The following is an 18,762-nucleotide window of genomic DNA, read 5'->3' on the forward strand; positions in this document are numbered from 1 at the left end:
GATTACTTTGTACTTACTATGAGTATTTCATATATTATCGTAATATAATACTCAACTACAAAAATTTTAATCAACAACCATTAGTAAATCGAAATTGGACATATTGACACTATTACCACACCAATCTCTCCTTCCGTTTCATTATGCTTAGTATTCAATTATGATAAAAAGGATGGTATCTTAATAAATTGTGAAAATTAATAATAATTGTCAAAATCACTATAATCAAAATTATAATTTGTTTATTATTAACAATAAATTATACACATTATCTTAGTAGATAAATTATACACATAAATTGCCGGCAGGTGGTATATTTCTAATAAATGTTTTTTTATTGAAAAGAATCTATGAACATAAACATGGATGCTACTATGAATAAACACGTAGTAAGTGACTTAAAAATAGTATTCTCCACTCGAGTTGTTTGTGACATTTGCCAAATATGGCCTACATCTAACTTTGCAATACATTTGGTTGGTGTTCCTTCATATTTTTTTATATTTAGAAAATCTTCCTATATTTTTATTTTCAAAAGTATTCTCTTAATGTTTTTGACTTATTTATTGGTATATATTAAATATTAATTGTGTTTGGACCCATTTGTCTTGATAAATTGACAACCAATAATGTTTCGAATTTTTTGATTTTAAGGGTTGGGGTGTAATACCCCGTATTTTTTTATACGTATTTTATTTAAAGTATGTATTTTATAAAATATTTAATTAGTTATAATCATTTTAATTAAAGCATTTTAATTAATATTATTATAAAAGAAAAGTTTATTTAATTATTTTTATATAAAAGATGGGGTTTTAATTTAAGAAAGTTTAATTTTTAACAAGTTTTATTTGGGAAGGGATTAGGAAAATTAAAAGAGGAAAGTTTAGGGTAAAAGGATTAGTAGAGAAGGGGTATAAATATCCCACTTATGAGGCAAATCAACTTTGCCCAGAGTGGAGAAAACCCAAGGTAAGCTTCTCCCCTTTTCTCTTACTTTTCTTTCTTTTTTTCTTCCTCTTCCCCTTCCCCTATGCACGGCCGGCCACCACCACCACCACGCACGTGGCCGGACCACCACCGCACACCACCGCAAGCCACCAGCGCACGGCCAGCAGCTGCGGCAGCAGCCCAGCCTTGCCGCGGTGGCTGCTGCTGCCGTGTTTGGCTCTCGAAAAAAAAAAAAAACTTAATCTTTCTTCTCTATTTTTAATCTATGCTTAGATCAAATTATAAATTATGAGTTTTTGGATTAATTTTTGATATTTGAATGATGTAATTATATTAATAAATTTTCAGATTTAGTTTTAATTAAAAAGCCCCAATTTTTGAAACCCTAGGTTATTGATTTATGAAATTATGAAAGTATATGATGTATTAATGTTTAGATCTTCAATTTAAGTGCTTTAAGACTAAATTTCAGCAAGTTTTAATTAGAAAAATAGTGCAGGAATTTTATGTAGAACCCTAAATATTATGTTTTTAAAGGAAATTTAAATTACCCATTAAGGGGGACTTAATTATGGTGTTCTAAATATATTTCAGCTTATTCTAATTAATTTATGAAGGGTTTTAAAATAGTATATATTGCTGGAAATTTGTTTAGAGTGGACTTTGATACACTATTATAATTTTAATGTGTAGGAGACTTTGAAGTAAGCAATTTTTACTAGTCGTGGCGATTTTAAGATCATATTCAAGGTACGTTCGCGTACTTAGCATATTTGATGATGTAGAATCATGCTAGGTTTGGTTTCAATCAATTACAAGTAGTATCATGCTAAGGTTCATGTATTAAATTGTGAATTATTAGTATTGGTGATTGAATTATGAAGCATGAATTTATTTGTGATGATCTATGGATTGGAAATTATATTTTTGGCATGAGTATATGGACTACATATTTATTTATGGCATGTTAGAGAGCATGGTTAATTAAACTAATTGTTTAATTATATTTATAATATTGAAAAGGAATTTTATTATAGTCCATATAATTTTTATTGATGCATTAAGCATGAGGAAGGAGCTATATAAGTGTCTATGTACACAAGGAATAAATAGTATGTTGGTGCCTTTGTGCACTTAAGGTGTTTTTAACACCGAGGGATAGGATTGTTGGCGCTTTATGCGTTTAAGGTGTCTTTGACACTGAGATAGTTTTAAAAAGGGTTCAACATTAAATTATATGTGATCACTAATTATTCAAGAATTAAATTGATATGTTTGTTTGATTGAATAATTATTGTTGATTGAATTATTATGCTTTGGGAGTCATCACCAAGTTTAATAATCTGTAAATAACGTAAAGTGAAAGAGATTACGCACCAAAACTCTTGGAACGTATATACCTTGAGTATGAACAATGGGGGGAGTTATGGGGTTTTATATTTAACCATAACTTCTAATGGAGTACAGGACGCTGTATATTCCCTTTTATTATTATGCGCTGGAATTCCGCCACCAATGTGTGGCATAGGTGATGCTGGCACGGTTAGCTCCCGTGTCAGTGGGCCTCAATTTATTGAGGTAGGTTTAGTTGGAAACCCGTTCGATGCGTAATCAACGCTAAATGAATTATTTAGTGTCCAGTTAAAGAGTCTTGTTGTTTGTTGTGTGTGCTTGTAAACAGGTGCAATGAGGTAAGTATGTGTGATGCTAGGAGTTGCATGTTAGTGTGTTTAAATACGCTTATGTACTCAGCTTTGCTGATTGTGTGTGTTGTTTGTGTCTGGCTATGTCTTTATCTTGGCCCTACGATGATCCATTTTAATGGAGAGTAGTGGGGGCAAGTAGAGATACTCTTTTCAGGTATTGAGGCATGTTCATGATGGGGCATGAGTGAAGAGAGAATTATGCTAGTTTCCACTAGGATGTGTAATAATTATGTTTTGGATGTTTTGTTTTATTATTTGTTGGACTAACACTATTATTTGATTGATCGGTTTTTGAATAAGGGCCCTAAGTGGTTCCAAGTTGTAGTGGATTTTATTTAACTTGGTTTTGTTGATTTTCAACTTTACTTTTGTTAGTTCGTTTTTCTTTAAATTGTGTCATTTCTTAGTTTTGACTTTCAAGTCTTCCGCTGTACGTGTATCTTTGATAGTTGTCTTAGCCGTTTTCACGATGGCGGTAATGTCTTAGATATTCCTAAAACGTATTTTCAAGAGGGGAAAGTGTATTTTAAAGGAAAGGAATTTCTAGGGTGTTACATGGGGAATCTAAAAGCTAAGTGAAATTTGTCATGTTGAATTATTTCTCTCCCTATAATACAAAGTCCTTGTACATTTTTGAGATTCAATTTTGGCGTTTATCTATTTGTTTCAAAAATCAAAATAATAGTACTCTTTGAGTTTTTGTAATTTGTAGTGGCAACAAAATATAATTTCTTGTCAATTTTGTCTCTATGTATATACTTTCTAAATACTGAGTAAAGTTTATAATTTTTAACAAATGCGCAATTGTAGATGTTAAAACTAACAAATTAAATTTACGAGCCAGTTGATTGTATTGTTGGTAAATATAAAAGACTCCAGCGTTACTCTGGTAAGATATTTACACGGGCAAGCATGGAAAAAAAAAATAAGATAAGGTGTATTTAAATTTGAAACAAACTAAAGTGTATATTTTTACTATGATTATGCTGATAGAATTGTCATACAAAGTATATATATATGGAGTATGTAATAAAAGTGTACAGTCTATAATTATAGTTTGAGATAAAACAAAGAATAAATTAGGGCTTGTTCACATTTAATGAACTGAGCTGAACTGAACTGAACTGATCTGAACTGAATATTTTATGAGAGAGGAAAATAGGGAGCTGAACTGAACTGAATTGAACTGATTGGAGCTAAACTGAACTAAACTAAACTGAAATTAAGTAAATATGAACAGGCCCCTAGTTTGTTTTTGTAAGGAAAATAATTCATTAGTTTCAATCAAGAAGATACATTAACAACAACAATCCTTCATTGGCCTGACCAATCAGTTAATAATACTCATTTGATCGAAAAATTAGATCTTTAATCATTTAATAAAGTTCATTGGATTGATGGTAGAGGTGAAATTTGGTCCGACCATCTATTTCTTTCTATTATTAATCTTACCTTTATATCTTATCAAGTTATCAACTATCTATAATTCTTTCCTTCAAAAAAAAAAAAAAAAGAAAAACTATCTAAAATTCTTTAAAGAGGAGAAAAAAATCGTAAGTATGATTACCCCCTAATTTAATCTAAAGAAAGTATATATACTAATGTATACATGGCAGCTTTGTATTAGTCATTTTTTTTTTTTTTTTTTTTTGGTGAAGGAATAATTATATAATCCGTTTAATTATTATACTACTTGTCTCCCCAATTATGGGAGTAAGAAGACTTTAAAACGATCCATTCAGAGGTCCTATATCGTATGGAAGAGCCGTTTTATAACTTATATTGATTTTAGTATATCCTGCTTTTTTTTTTTTTATTGATGATCAGAAGCATGTCATTTAAATAAAAATAGAGGAATATTTGCTACCACCAGAAAAAGACTTCCTGATAATTTATGAGAAAACATTATAATTGTCAAAGGTCAAATATATGAATTTCAGCCCAACATTTCAAAAGTTAATGTATATGATTAGTGTTTTTTTAATTAATTTTGATTTTATTTTACTATATAGGAATTGTAGTGTGAAACTGAAGGAAGATGTGTACTAGAAAAATTAATTTATTTTTCACTATAAAAAAATTGTAGTGTGAAGGAAGATGTGTTTACTAAGCATTTTATTTTATAATGTTGGACCAATAATTCATTGGCAGTCCTTAATAAAATGTATGTAATACAAAAGGATTAATGATTAACATTTAATATAGTGTTCGACCAATGGTTTCGCGACACAAGCATTATAATTCAGTCATGAATCTGAGTAAAAGTATCACAAATCTACTGAAAATGCTCTTTCAGACATCTCAACAAACTTTGATCGAAAACAATAATGCAATTAAGGGATTTATTTGGAATAGAAGTGTCTCAAATCTAAATTGTAAGAGAACTTTGGTAAAAGCCAGGGAAGTGGCACCCAAACTCACTATTATCAGCAAATTGATCAAAGGATTTGTAAGCAGTTTTCCAGCTTCAGAAAGAATACACTCCTTCGATACTCGTATATGAAGTTATACACTAAACATCTACAAGATTTGCATTTCAAAATTTATCTACAAATGCAACAAGGATTACCAAAAACGGTGTTAGAATCATCAACTAGGTTCCTAACTGTAATATAGCTCCTTAACTGTGAGCTATAAAAACTCAACATAATGCAACACAATTTCGTAAAATGTACAAAAATGCCTCTAATTAAACCCCTGGCTGAAAAACCTCTAGTTTCTGCTATGTGGTTTCAAGCTTTCAGCTACGCTGCTGTCAAACAGACAAAGGGGGGAAGTCCTCATCGTCTTTAAGGTGGTAAGACTGCAGAGTGAGCCTACAGATTCCAACACAGGAAAAATAATATTATTAACAGCGAGCTTTCTTGCCAAACTAGTTTGATAATACTGCTGATTTTAAGTATTTCAAAAGCTGTATGATACTAGCTGTGTAACATCCTGGAAATTAATCACATTATAATGTTAATTTGGCAAACTGAGGAGTGATAACAAAATCTAAAATCAACCTTTTTCTTTTCCAAAAGAGAGGAAAAAAAAAAATAGTTTTAACAATAGAAATAGGGGAATTGATAAGGAACACACCCTAAGTTTGTTGATTTTGTTGGAAGAGATTCAAGTACCTGTCACCATTCACAATAAACACACTCTCTCCATTTTGGCTTCCAGGAGAGGGGACTGAATCGAGCGGCTCACAACTCTCTGCATCTTGGAAGGCAGCTTCCAATGGCGGGTGCCCAGGAGCAAGAGATTCAACAGCCTTCTCGGAAGTATGAACAAATCCATTGACTTCTTTGTAGACCTTACCCCTAGGTGAACTTTCAAAGTAATCCGAAGACTTCGGCCTCCCAACACCAGGACGACCGGGAGATTGTACCTGTGAGCTTCTATCTAGAGATGCTGGACCACGGCCATTGGTCCTAGGAGACTTCAATTGTCCCTGAGACCTTCCCTTCACAAAGGGCTTTTCTCTGTATGAGTGATGGTTCTGCAAAAAGATGATGCAAGAATCAGTTTCAACAGAAAAAAAAAAAAGAGTACACAATGCCATTGATATCGGTGGAACTATGTTCCCGTGTAGCAAATAGACTAACAAATATGAAGTATAATAATCCAGCAGCCAAACTGTGTATACCGTTATGGGAAAATATGTTCCAGTCCCTCGAGCTTTTGGCATGTCATCCACATTATAAGTACCATGTACTACTTGAGAATTTATGGGAAAGTAGGCAGGTCTTGAGGCATTCATTTGTGGGACAACATCCCGCCTGAAATGTACCGAATGCCGAATTGCATCCCACGGAATTTTGGGTTGGAACACAGGAGGCAGGGTCAGATGAATGGGCTGCATGGTCATTTGCAACCCATGATCGTACCACCACCGTCCATATCCCAGGTTTTCAAGATGAACTTCAACATCCCCTGACAGATCAGGGTGGAGTATAGTTGTTTCATGGCTTCCAGCAGTCTTAGAGAAAAGTTTATTCCGATAAACATGTGAATCTCCCAAGCAGTGAGCATTCACGTTCATAGATGAATAACTAGAGTCTGACTCCAGGTTATTGCATAAATGAATATTTTCCTGCTCCCCAGATGTTAAGTTTCTACCATCATGGCATGTGTGTGGCCGTCCAGTAAATTTTTTACTGAGAGTTGAAATAGAAGAATCTGTGGGTCGCTCATCATCTAAATATCCATTTTCCATCAGTCCATTCTCAAAGGGCTGTGAAGGAATTAGATTAGATTTAGATGCATGATCTACGTTAGGTAAAGGTGATTTTTTATCCTCTTCTGTATACGGGGAAGGTTTATGACTATGATCAGCTATTCTAAGATCCTGAATCCCATAGGTTGCAAGATCAGTAGCATCACCAGAATGACGGCTTGCAGAAGCAGAAAGTTCATTCTCAGATAACTGAGATGTTGGCATAGTTCTACAAGGATCTGCTCCATTTACACCTCTACGATGTTCAATTTCAATTCTCTCCATATAGGTTCCAGGCCTTCTAAAGTTACTCACTACACCATGTTGTGCATCCCCAGATCCTATACAATATCCAGTCGACTGGTCATTGGAATCGACAGATACTTCTTCAATAGCACAAGTATCATCTAACCTGGACTCAGCTACAGATATGAAAACCTCAGGGGCAAACCCATTGCATCCAGGTGTTAACACAAGATCCTGAACATCAGGTCTCTGTCCTTTTCCATGTCTATCCAGTGTGTTAGTAAAAAACTTACGGACTTCTTCAGCTATGCTTTCCTGAGGCTGCAACAGAATTTGACCAAGTTTACGAGCTCCATATGTGAAAGCACTCCTTATGCGAAAGAAGTTCCCTGCACAAATTGAGCAGGCAATGTCAAATTATAGAAAATCTTAATAGGAAATTCAGAGACACCAATATAGAGCAATTTCAGAATCCGTATCCCAACAGCTCCAGATATGCTGAATTGTCAAGGCAGCCCCTCAATATGAAGTCATCACTTTCACTTCCATGCATGCACCAAAAGTGTCTCAAAAGTCCTATAGTTTTACAGATAATCTTCTCATATTAATATGCAGTAGCCAGTAATCCAACAGTTTAACCCTACTAATGTTCCAGAGCTTGTCAAACAAACAATACAGGCAATTCAGTCAAAACAGAAGAGGAAAAAACAAAAGAAGATTTAAATCCTTTGATTCTAAAACTTGATGAAAAATGCTGATTTTTAGATGCCATGAATTTCTACATGCAAAATTTATCAGCAGAAGCATATGAATTCTAGTTGAGGTTCTGAAGAGAATGGATTGATTTTCATATTATTCAGCAGAATGAAATAAAATAATGAACTAATAAAAATAGTCCTATACCTTTACTGACACTGCGGCCAAGGTTGTTATTTTCTTTAAGTGGGTCAACTATATTAAGATGCTTCTGCATAAATGTCCTGTAATTAGTCTCATTGCCTCTGGAGGGGACAGAGAATTTCTTAACACACTCCTTCAAAAAATCATCACTCAGCAATAAATCATCCCCGCTGCTTTTAGGACTCTCAGCTGCAAAGTCCAATATACTACAAGAATGAGAATTCTAATGACCCAAGACATTAATGGTTAGCAGAATACCCATTTGTAGCATCTTACCCACTATTTCCGGCAACGAGGATACGTGTACTGGACCATTTAAGCTCACACAAAAGTTTTCCCAGTCAAATTTGCTGAAGTAGTCTAGGAATTTATGTAGAACCTAAAATAGTCAAATTAAATTAGTGTGCACCACAAGGCAATGCCCTGAAACAACTTTTAATCCATGATTGACTTACTGCCAAAGGACCGTTCAAAGATGAATGGAAGAGATGAAAGATGTACAAAACCAGCGTCTCCAAGGCATATGTAGATATCAAACCATGATGTGCACCCAGTATACGGCTCTCATAATAACACCAGGCCTTTATCAAAATGATACTGCGCTTAAATAGATGATCTTTGCCAATCAATCGATCCACCTGCAATGGTATCAATATAAATTTATATGAAATGAACTATGTCACAACGAATCAAGAAAACCACTTATGGAAATAAAAATCATGACACAAAAAGGTTGAACAATCCTACAAGTAAGTGAGCACCTTACATTTGAGTTAAATATTAACTAATTGACATGTCCTCTGAGAAGTATGCAAAAATAATAGCAACTCCAGTATAAAAAGCAGAAAACACACCTTGAAACATAAATGGAGGATTCTAGATGTTTAAAGTAGTCTTTCAAGATTTGACCAACAAAATGATGATCATTTGTTATAGTTTCTTGGCAGAAAATGGGAACCAAAATACATCTAATGATACCAATAAATTTTGTATCACCAACCATCACCACATTGAGGCTGCAATCAAAGCGACTTTTTAAGATAGTAGGATACTAAGACGTATGCAACCTTATGCTCTTCACCCAAGAATGAGCTAGGCAGCCCAGTGGTATGTACTTCAGAGCCAGGTTAATGAAAATAATAACGTAGAAACATGGAAACGAGATTTCCGTACAATTACAAACGTGGAAATGCAAAAATTAAGCATTGAATCAAAAAATTTTGATTAAAAATCCAAAATGGTTTTGTACTATTTCCACAAATATTGTAAGCCAAAGGGCATGCAAGCTAATCTTATTTAAAAAGACTTCAGAATTAAATTATCATTTTGGGTGACTGAATATCCTTGAACGATTCTACTCATTCAAAGTAAATGTCTACCCCCACAGTTTCCTTGAGTTCCAAGTTTGGGAAACTGGAAACATGATATTCATGGGAATTTCCATGTTTCGTAAGCATCCAAGTCCAAGGAACCCCAAAAAATGAACTGTGCACTTCAATTGGATATAATAGGATGACTTGAAAGATTGAATACTCTTTTAACAACAAATATACTCTTTACACAGAAATTTGCATTCCAGACTCATTAGACATTAGAAATCTCAAAGGTTAAGAAGAACGGACCTCCTCAAGAAAACATAGTGCGCACAACCCTCCTATTTGATTAAACGATATGTCTACAACAATATTCTGTACCAGGCATTTTACAAGCTTAACCTGCATTGAAATTCCAAACCATAAACAAATCACATATTTTTTTGGTAAAAAAAAGGGGTAAGCAAAGGGTATTAGATGTTCTAGGACAGCAGGAACTAAAATTTGAGATTGAAGATGAAAGAATTTCCAAAATGTGTCACATGTTGCTCAAATAAAGCTGGATAACATCCATATTTCAAAAAATAAAAAATAAAATAAACAACAAATTTTTTTCCCAACTTTTTACAGTATTGCCTTCGAAACTGCCTAAACTACTATTCTTTCAAAAGGAAGTTAAACTAACAGCATCACAAACTATTCAAAATCCAAAACTTTACCACAACATCACATTATGAAATCACTTTCTAATTATACTATAGTCACATTATAAAAACTTCACGACAACAATGATGCATATATAAGGTAATAAATACGGAAAGAACTCAATGCACAGCACAAAAGCGAAGAGGGAAAATAAGGATATGTAAGCTCTCGATCCTTTTAGTCATGCTAAAACATGGAGTGTCTGGACTCAAGAGTCTATAGACAACAAAACTATGAAAAGTCCTTGGATATCCATCTTCAGAAAAGAGACACATCACACTGGGGAATTAATTGACCATGCCTAACCAAAAACAGCAATCCAATTTTAACTCTGTATATAACGTGTTGACTTGTAAAAAGCAGACCAAGTGAAGCTCTGGTACGGAGGCTTGAAGAGTGGCAAAGTGTTGGGATCACGAGGGGTAGGGGAAGACCTAAGAAACTTAGAAGAGGGCGAATGAAAGTAATATGAGTGCTTCAAGGATTGAGGAAAATATGGTGTTTAAGAGGGCGTATTGGAGGAAGAAAATTCACATCCAGGATGAGTAATAATTTAATATATATACACATATACTTTGGTCTACTTTATTTTAGTGCTTCTATTATTTACTCAACTCATGTTTTGCGAAATTTACATATTTCCTTTGCTTACGTTTCTCAAACCTTTATGTTTTTACTCACATGTTTCCCTCTCCTTTTTATCCCCTTACCACTCCTTTAAAACTCTCTTAAATTTAATTTGTATACTCTTTCTATTTCTCACTTTAAACACCTGTTTTCAAAAAACTTTTATTCAATCGATTATCTTGTTATGCTCTTGTTCCTTTTCGGACAGTTACTTCAAACGATACATGTTAGCCGACCCCAAATTATTTTGAGACTAAGGCTTTGTGTTTGACATAAAAGTGTTCACTTGTCGGCTGCAAACTTCCTTTTTAAAGATCCTTCAGAACAACCACACCTATTAATTCTCTCAAAAATAGATAAACTTGTCTTTCTTAACCTTCATCTATGAAATGATTTAGAATTAAAAACCTCAATGTTCAATCAGATAACATCATTTTATCTAAACATGTTTGTTCCATAAATTACAATTCATTTACCATGATCCAACTACAAAGAAAGAAAATATAGCAGCTAAGTAAAGATAACACTTAATTACTATTTATTATAATGTATTGTTACAATAATCAGAAATGACATGATATATATTGTGCATGTGAAGCGCCCGCGCGCGCGAGTGTGTGTGTGTGTGTGTGTGTGTGTGCATGTGTTTGATAGAGAGACAGAATTGCATATCCATAGTGAAAACAAACGAGGACCAAGTAGTCTTTCCACCTCATTTCTCTTTTCTATGAACAAACCATGCTTCACGCTTTATAGTGAACCGGTGCCTCTCAAGGGTTAAAGAACCTAGCTACACGAGTCAACGCTTGAAAGTATGGAGGGAAGGTGAGGGAATCTACACTTCTAAGCACAAGTAAAAGGTGAGGCTCAAACTTGTGACCCCAAAGTCACAAGGTGAATTTACCACCATCTACACCAAGTTTGATTGGTAACTAATCATTCACGCTTGATTAAGAACAAACACTTGGTTAAAAACAATGGATTGGGCATAAAAATACAGACAAAAGACAAAGCATGAAAACCATCAGAATATAAAAGGTTTTACTAAAAAAAACACCAGAATCTTAATGGAACACAATATGCATACAACAAAGTGATTGAAAGTAACCAGCAAGGGAATAGATATGAAATGTAAAGAGTATGAATGAACAGTATAATTGATTCCAATATGGGGAAAAAAGACCAACCAGTATAGATTTACTCACTGTATTGTACAATCATTGTATCTATTCCTAAACCAGCATTAAAAAGATCAATCTTATGGACCAAAAAAAGCGTAAATATAAATTTTAAGTTAGAAGATAGACCTCTGCACGAATATACTGCACATCCTTTACAACAAATTCAGAGGCAGGGTTACGATCTTCTTCTACTAGAACAGTGTACACATCATTTGCAAACGCTTCCTCAAAATTAAAACCACAAAATGCAGTAAGATCAATGTCCCCATCAGGAAGATATGTCTTCAATGGTACTGATCCGAAAGGGAAAATCTGACAACATCAAAAGGTAGAAGTTAGCTTTAGACAGCTAGATATCACGTATGTGAGACCATGCTGCTGATATAGAAATATTACACATGATGCCCAATTAATGAAAAAAAAATTAAAATTAAATTATAAATAAATAAATTAAGGCATGCATAGTATGTCTCTCCTATGTGCAATAAACATAAAGCTTCTTGAATAGCTCCAACTAAGGTAAGAGTTAAGTCGAGCCTCTACAATAGCTCCAACTTATATCATCCTTTTGCATGACAGTAAAAAAAAGTATGATCAATACGCAAGTCAATGTTAAAGCATAGTTATCTGTATGTGATATCAGTATCTGCATCTTTGCACATCAAGAGCAAGAGTAATAACTAATTGTACTGGAAGCAATTAGCTTCTTGATTTCCCAATTAATACATACAAATTAATTGTGTTAATGACACAAAAACGGTGTCCTCCTACACATAGTATTTTGATTTCTAAATCTTAATTTCACAATGACTTTAATACAACTAGCACTTCAGTCTGTACTTCGCCCTCTTTGATTATGCTGTCCCTCCCAATCTTAGGTACACAGTAAAAAGCCTTTTTCCCTAATCGGCCTAATGTTCAAGTCATAGCAATTAACAATCACCAAAACATTGTAACTACAAAATGCAGTAGGAATTCCCCAATATGGAAAAGGATTGAAGAAAAATAAGTCTCTTCATTAGACATAGGGAAACAACAACAACAACAGCAACAAAAAATTTAAAAAAAAATAAATAAAATAAAATAAATGAATTTATTTAATTACCAGCTCCCCTGCCCAGGCCAAAACAAAGGCGAAAGGAGAAAGAGTAAGGAATTATAAAATAAAAGAGTGAAAACTAGCCATGTCACCAAAGCAAGAAAAAATACGGTGCTTCCTTCATGAACCAACAATGCTAAAGTCTCCTAGCAATGATTTTGTAGCTGACCACTTAGTTGATACAGCCTCAAGTAGATTCAAGAGATAATTCTTTCAGGCTATCTATTCGTCAAAGTAAGAAAAAATACAAGTGCTTCCTTCATAAACCATCAATGCTAAAGTTTCCTAACAATGATTCTGTAGCTGAACCACCTAGTAGGTAAGGCCTCAAGTAGATTCAAAATATAAACCTTAGAGGAATATAGTTTGATATTCAATGATAAATACTTAACCTCATCCAGCCAAATGGTGCAACTGAGGGAGCAGATCTATCCATGTTCAGATATAATTATATCCATCTAAGCTTGTAAAGGAACAAGTGCTTCTTATGACACTCCTTCCAACAATATTACTATAACATGTTTTCCTGCAAAAACATTGAACATTATGCACATGCTTTGGGACACACTTCTAAGTTCTAACACATTAGATACACTCCGGTATGTCAAAGTAGATGGAGACAATAGGATGGGTGGTATGCTGACTTCAAAAAAAAAAAAAATCTTCATGGCCACTTGAACGATTGAACCTGTTTCCATAAATGCTAAAAGCCTTCACATAGAATCATTGTTTAGAGGACCTGGTAATTTGACATCTATTCAAAGGGAAATAATTCGTATTTGTCATATTTTCCCATTACTACTTTTTAATAGGGAATATTGTGACTTACAAACTTCTCAAAATATAATATTAGAACCTGCCAGCTAATTCACTTACACATTTTAACACTACCTTGGCTACAAAAAACCATAATCAGTTGATTGAGTTAAGGACTGCAAGAGCTTCGATTTAGACCGAATCAAATAAAAAGAATCAGTCAAGAACAAATAAACATTAGCAGTTGCACAAACTTCCATGCTGTAGACGTCTCCCTTCTCATTTGCTAAAGTTGCAAAAAAAAAAAACAAAAACCTAATAAATTGATAAATGATTTATAATATAAAGATGCCAAAATTTAGAAAAGGGATTTATATTTAACAGCCAAAAAGGTTCCTTTCCAGAAAGGGGAAAAACAAAATTTAGTTCCCATCAATTTAAACATAGAACTTGAATGTTGATGACAGCCCAACAATGATCGATTGGTTGTCTACAGAGTGAGAGTTTGATATTAATATAGATTAGGAGAGAGTAAGGCGAATTATGAGATATTGGTGGTCAATAATGAGAAGGAAGAGAATTAATGCATTTCAAAAGGAAAATTAGATCTCAACATTAAAAGGGGAGAAAATATTTACATAGCCTTCAATTTTACTCGGGCAAAAAATTAGGGATTCCATCAGCCAGAATTCGAGCATAAGCAGTTTTATACTACCTCTGTCCCTTTCTGTTCTTTACGCTTTCCACACTTATTTGTTCTTTATACTTTTACTTTATTCCTTTTTTGGCAATGATTGTTTATTATTTTATCCCCCCCCCCCCTACCCTACACAATCACACACTATTATTCTACCCTCCCTTACCCCACACAACCACCCCACTTATTCAATTGCTTATCATTAATTGCCCCGATTCCATGCATTTGCCACATGTTGCCCACTATTTCATTTTCCTCTTCTTGACTTAGTTCTTACGAGAATAGTAATTGTCAAGAACATTGAGGGATGGAAGTAGTATATGAAAGTGTCTAAAAAAAAAAACTGAAACGTCACAGAATTGGCACATTTTCCAGTAAAATATACTAGCTTAACACCGCTTCTTAATTTTATACGGACAACAATCCATATAGCATACACCAACCGATCTGGACTTTCTTTAAGGGGGAAATTTAGAAGCTCGACTTGAAGGCCTTCCTTAGAACTAACTATCATGGGAGCCCATAACTAAGAAGAGTCAGCCTGTCAGAGTTTGACTGGCAGATGAGTCTTTCTACCTATCTATTGTATTGATGACATAAAATTGGTCAAAAGGCTACAAACATATACTTTTCAGTGAATTTTCAGCACCATTGTGTTCTATAAAATCCATGGATCAGCATCAACAACCAATAACTATGAGTTTCACCAAGTGAATGACTTCTACTTCAGTTGACGGTATATTTACTCGAAGCTCCTGCTTTACCCCTAATATTAACCTAAGTAATTCCACCACATCCCTCCAGCATAGTGTCTTTTAATCATCCAATGTTTCACTGTTATTCGTTTCACCATTAATTATGTTATCTTCGAAGCAATCTGTCAATGATTTTTAAGCTTCTGACTTGTAAGCAATGTGATTAGACAAGGACCAATTAACCGATTTTGTAAATCAAAAAAACCTATTGAACTAGAATATAGTATAATGACTACCATTAAACATGTGTTACAGGAAGTAATCCAAGGGAAGATGACTTAGATTTTTCTGTAGATAGGACTGCAAGTAGGGTTTTACTTTGTTAGAAAATGGGTACAATTAGAATAATGCAAGAGTTAACAACAGAATACAATGCATGAAGACTAAAATCTTTTTTCTAAGCAATACGCAAATATTGAGAGTGCAATCATCTTACCACTGTATCAATAAGTTAATAGTTCAATATATAGAGCTTCTCTTAAGTAGGTTCCAATGCAGAACTTTCAACATAAAGCCACAATTCTAGAATTATTTTATATTAAAAAAAACTCAATCATAAGTCCCAAAGGACAGGCTCAGGTTTTCTTGCAGACCTAACTAAATCCTCCACAAAACCGATTTCTATCAGGACATATGAGACTTACAGTAATATCCATTGGGAGCCAATGGAGGAAAAGGATTTGACAAAAGATAATCCAACCAAACTCACCAAAAATGAGCATTACCAGAAGATCCATACATTGTATTCAGCCATTAATCCAAACTCAATCAAGTAGAATCTTGGGAGAGGGATGAATATCATTCTGACAGTAAATTTTCCCAACCAAGGACCTTTAATATTCATCTTAAATACATAAGAAAATCCTTTTCGCTTCAATAGAACACTCGGTCATGAATCCTTTTCCCTTCGATTAGAACACTCAGTCAAGAACACACATATCTAGTACAGGATAGCATGTCATGGACACTGATTCAATCAGTCCCAGATTAATTCCCTTGCTCATCATCAAACGCATTACAAATCCAACCATAACCATCACCATGCAAGACTTTAAAAGCATATATCTATGCTTAAGAAGCTTCAGAACCATATTCTCATGAAGGGTCTAGGCAACAACCATCACATACACACATGTGTCGTGGTCCTCATGGAAAATCATGCAGGATAATTTGACAAAACAAGCTGAAGAACCCCGAGGGACAGCCAGTATCACCCTTTTAGCAGATTAACACACACTCGCGAATAATTACATTCATAACCCATCTCAACAAATCACTCACCCAATGATAACCTGCTGTAACAACAATAGATATTCGAAATAAATCCACCCTCAACTGCCAATCATCGAATTCCTTCCTCGAACTTATTATCAACTACAACGGACTAATTTCTTATCTAAAACCCTACTCATAATCATCACTCAACCCTTTTTCCAGCATTCACAAACATCCCACAAATTGAACAAAAATATACAATCAGCAAAACTAACAAAAACACAAGTACAATCAATTTACATACACTATTTACAAAATATAAATAGTAGGAATTAATCAATCAATTAATCAATTAAGCAAAGAAAAGAAATGCAGAAAAAATCTAACCTCACAACCAAGACAATTTTTAAGAAGCCTTTGAACATAATCAACAACATCTCGTCTCCTCTCCTCAGAAACAACAGTGGGTTGAACCTGCAATATTATTTCATGGGTCGCCTGCTCGGCCCGGGCCCACACTTCCGGGCTAAAAGAGGAGAGAGAAAGAGAAGAAGAAGATGATGGTACCGGAGATTCTTCCAAAACGACACCGTTTGGTTCCCGAAAATCACCCATTCAGTAGAATAACCTTATTTTCCCCAAAAAAATTAAGGAAAAAAAAACCTACAACCTCAAACCCCCCAAAAACAACACAAACCCAGAAAAATTCATCAACCCACAAAACAATATAAATCAAATTCTTGCAAATGGGTCAATTAAAAATCGGATTTTTGGATAAGGGTTTGATGCAAAAGAGGGAATTATCAACGGAATCGAATCTGGGCACTAGCTCAAAATGTCGAATTATTTACCTAAAATTAATCATACAAAAATGAAAAAGATCGAATGTCGAATCCAAATAAAAAAAGGGAATTAATTTTTTTGTTGTTGTTGTTGTATTCAAACTTATCATCAGCAGAAGCAGCATACAAATCCCATCAATCTGTCTCGATTCTCCTCTTCTCTCTCTATCTTTCTCGATCTTTTTCTCTCTCCTCGAATTTTTTTTAATTTTTTTTTTAATTTTTTTGGGTATAAATTTTTTTGCCCTCTTTAATTTCCTCCGTTGTTGTCTGTGTCCTTGTCTTTGTCGTCCCTGTTTAGTGTTTAACCTTCTTCTTTTCCTCTTTGTCTAATTTTCACACCTTGACCCCTTTTCAATTGGGGGTTGTTATTTGTCGCTCCCATTTTACCGGGTAACGCTCCCCTTTTTTCTTGAAATTCCAATTTTACCCCTAATATATAAATACGGTTTTTCCTTCCCAACCAACATTTCTCACTTCTTTACTTCTCTCTCTAACTTTCTTACTCTCAAACTCTCTTACTCTCTAAGCTCTAACTCTCTAAAACAATTTTTTTTAAAAAAAAAAAAATTCCAAAATTGTTCTTCAATTTTTAAAAAAACAACAATCATCATAAACACAAAAGAAAATGGGTGATTCGAGGCGGATTAGGCTGAGATTCGGAGGGAGGACCTTCGGCGGCGCTGGTGGCAGGGGCGGCGGCGGCGATGGTGGAGACGAGGTATTTGTTTTTTTTTTTATTTTCGGATCCAGGAACTTCCGCCCAAAAATTCCGGAAGTTCCATGGAGGATCCGCCTGGAATTTCCGGATCCTCCATGGAACATCCGGAAATTCTGGGCGGAAGTGTGACATCCGCCCAGAATTTCCGGATGTTCCATGGAGGATCCGGAAATTCCAGGCGGATCCTCCATGGAACTTCCGGAATTTTTGGGCGGAAGTTCCAATTTTTTTTTTTTTTTTTTTTTTTTTTTTGGCCCGTTAATAAAATTGATAAATTTTTTTTTTTTTCGGATTTTGGTTTTTTTTTTGTTTTTTTGAAGTGTTATGGTGATTATTGTTGATATTATTATTATTGTTGTTGTTATTATTGTGCTTATTATATTTTAAAAAATATGATAATTTTTATTATTTTGTTGATATTAGGTTTTTATTATTAATGTTAAGGTTGTTGTTGTTGTTGTTAATTTGTTTTTTTTTTTTTTTTTTTTGGATTTTGTTATTTTGAAGTGTTATGGTTAGTATTATTATTATTGTTGTTATTATTATTGTTGATATTATTATTATTATTATTATTATTATTGTTATTATTGTTATTATTATTATTATCATTATTACTATTATTATAATTATTATTAGTGTTATTATTTTTAAAAATATGATTAGTATTATTATTAAACTAATTTGATATTAGGGTTTTCATGGTTATTGTTGTTGTTTAATTTTTTTTTTTTGTTGTTGTTGTTGTTGTTATAATAATATTATTATTAGTGTTATTAGTAGTACTATTATTAATATTTTTAATTATGATTAGTATTATAGTTGTTGATATTAGTGTTATTATTATTGT

General features: G+C 33.8%; 1 protein-coding gene across 3 annotated transcripts; it reads right to left on the reverse strand.

Moving 5' to 3' along the window:
* Nucleotides 1–5,123: 5,123 nt before the first annotated feature.
* On the reverse strand, nucleotides 5,124–17,414 carry LOC145616532 (uncharacterized). Of its 3 annotated transcripts, none has more exons than XM_081671273.1 (9): nucleotides 16,740–17,414; nucleotides 11,957–12,142; nucleotides 9,627–9,719; nucleotides 8,460–8,642; nucleotides 8,281–8,383; nucleotides 8,008–8,193; nucleotides 6,289–7,493; nucleotides 5,777–6,141; nucleotides 5,124–5,473 (listed from the first exon to the last, which is right to left on the reverse strand). In XM_081671273.1, exons 1-9 carry the CDS (start codon nucleotides 16,965–16,967, stop codon nucleotides 5,413–5,415), a joined length of 2,610 nt encoding a protein of 869 aa, XP_081527399.1. In that variant the 5' UTR covers nucleotides 16,968–17,414; the 3' UTR covers nucleotides 5,124–5,412. The 3 variants fall into 3 exon arrangements, with proteins under 3 accessions (XP_081527399.1, XP_081527400.1, XP_081527401.1); XM_081671274.1 differs by having other exon boundaries at nucleotides 5,739–6,141; XM_081671275.1 differs by lacking the exon at nucleotides 9,627–9,719.
* Between the last annotated feature and the right edge of the window lie 1,348 nt (nucleotides 17,415–18,762).

The sequence above is a fragment of the Chenopodium album genome, chromosome 26, assembly GCF_948465745.1.
Source record: "Chenopodium album chromosome 26, dcCheAlbu1.1, whole genome shotgun sequence".
Taxonomy (NCBI): domain Eukaryota; kingdom Viridiplantae; phylum Streptophyta; class Magnoliopsida; order Caryophyllales; family Amaranthaceae; genus Chenopodium; species Chenopodium album.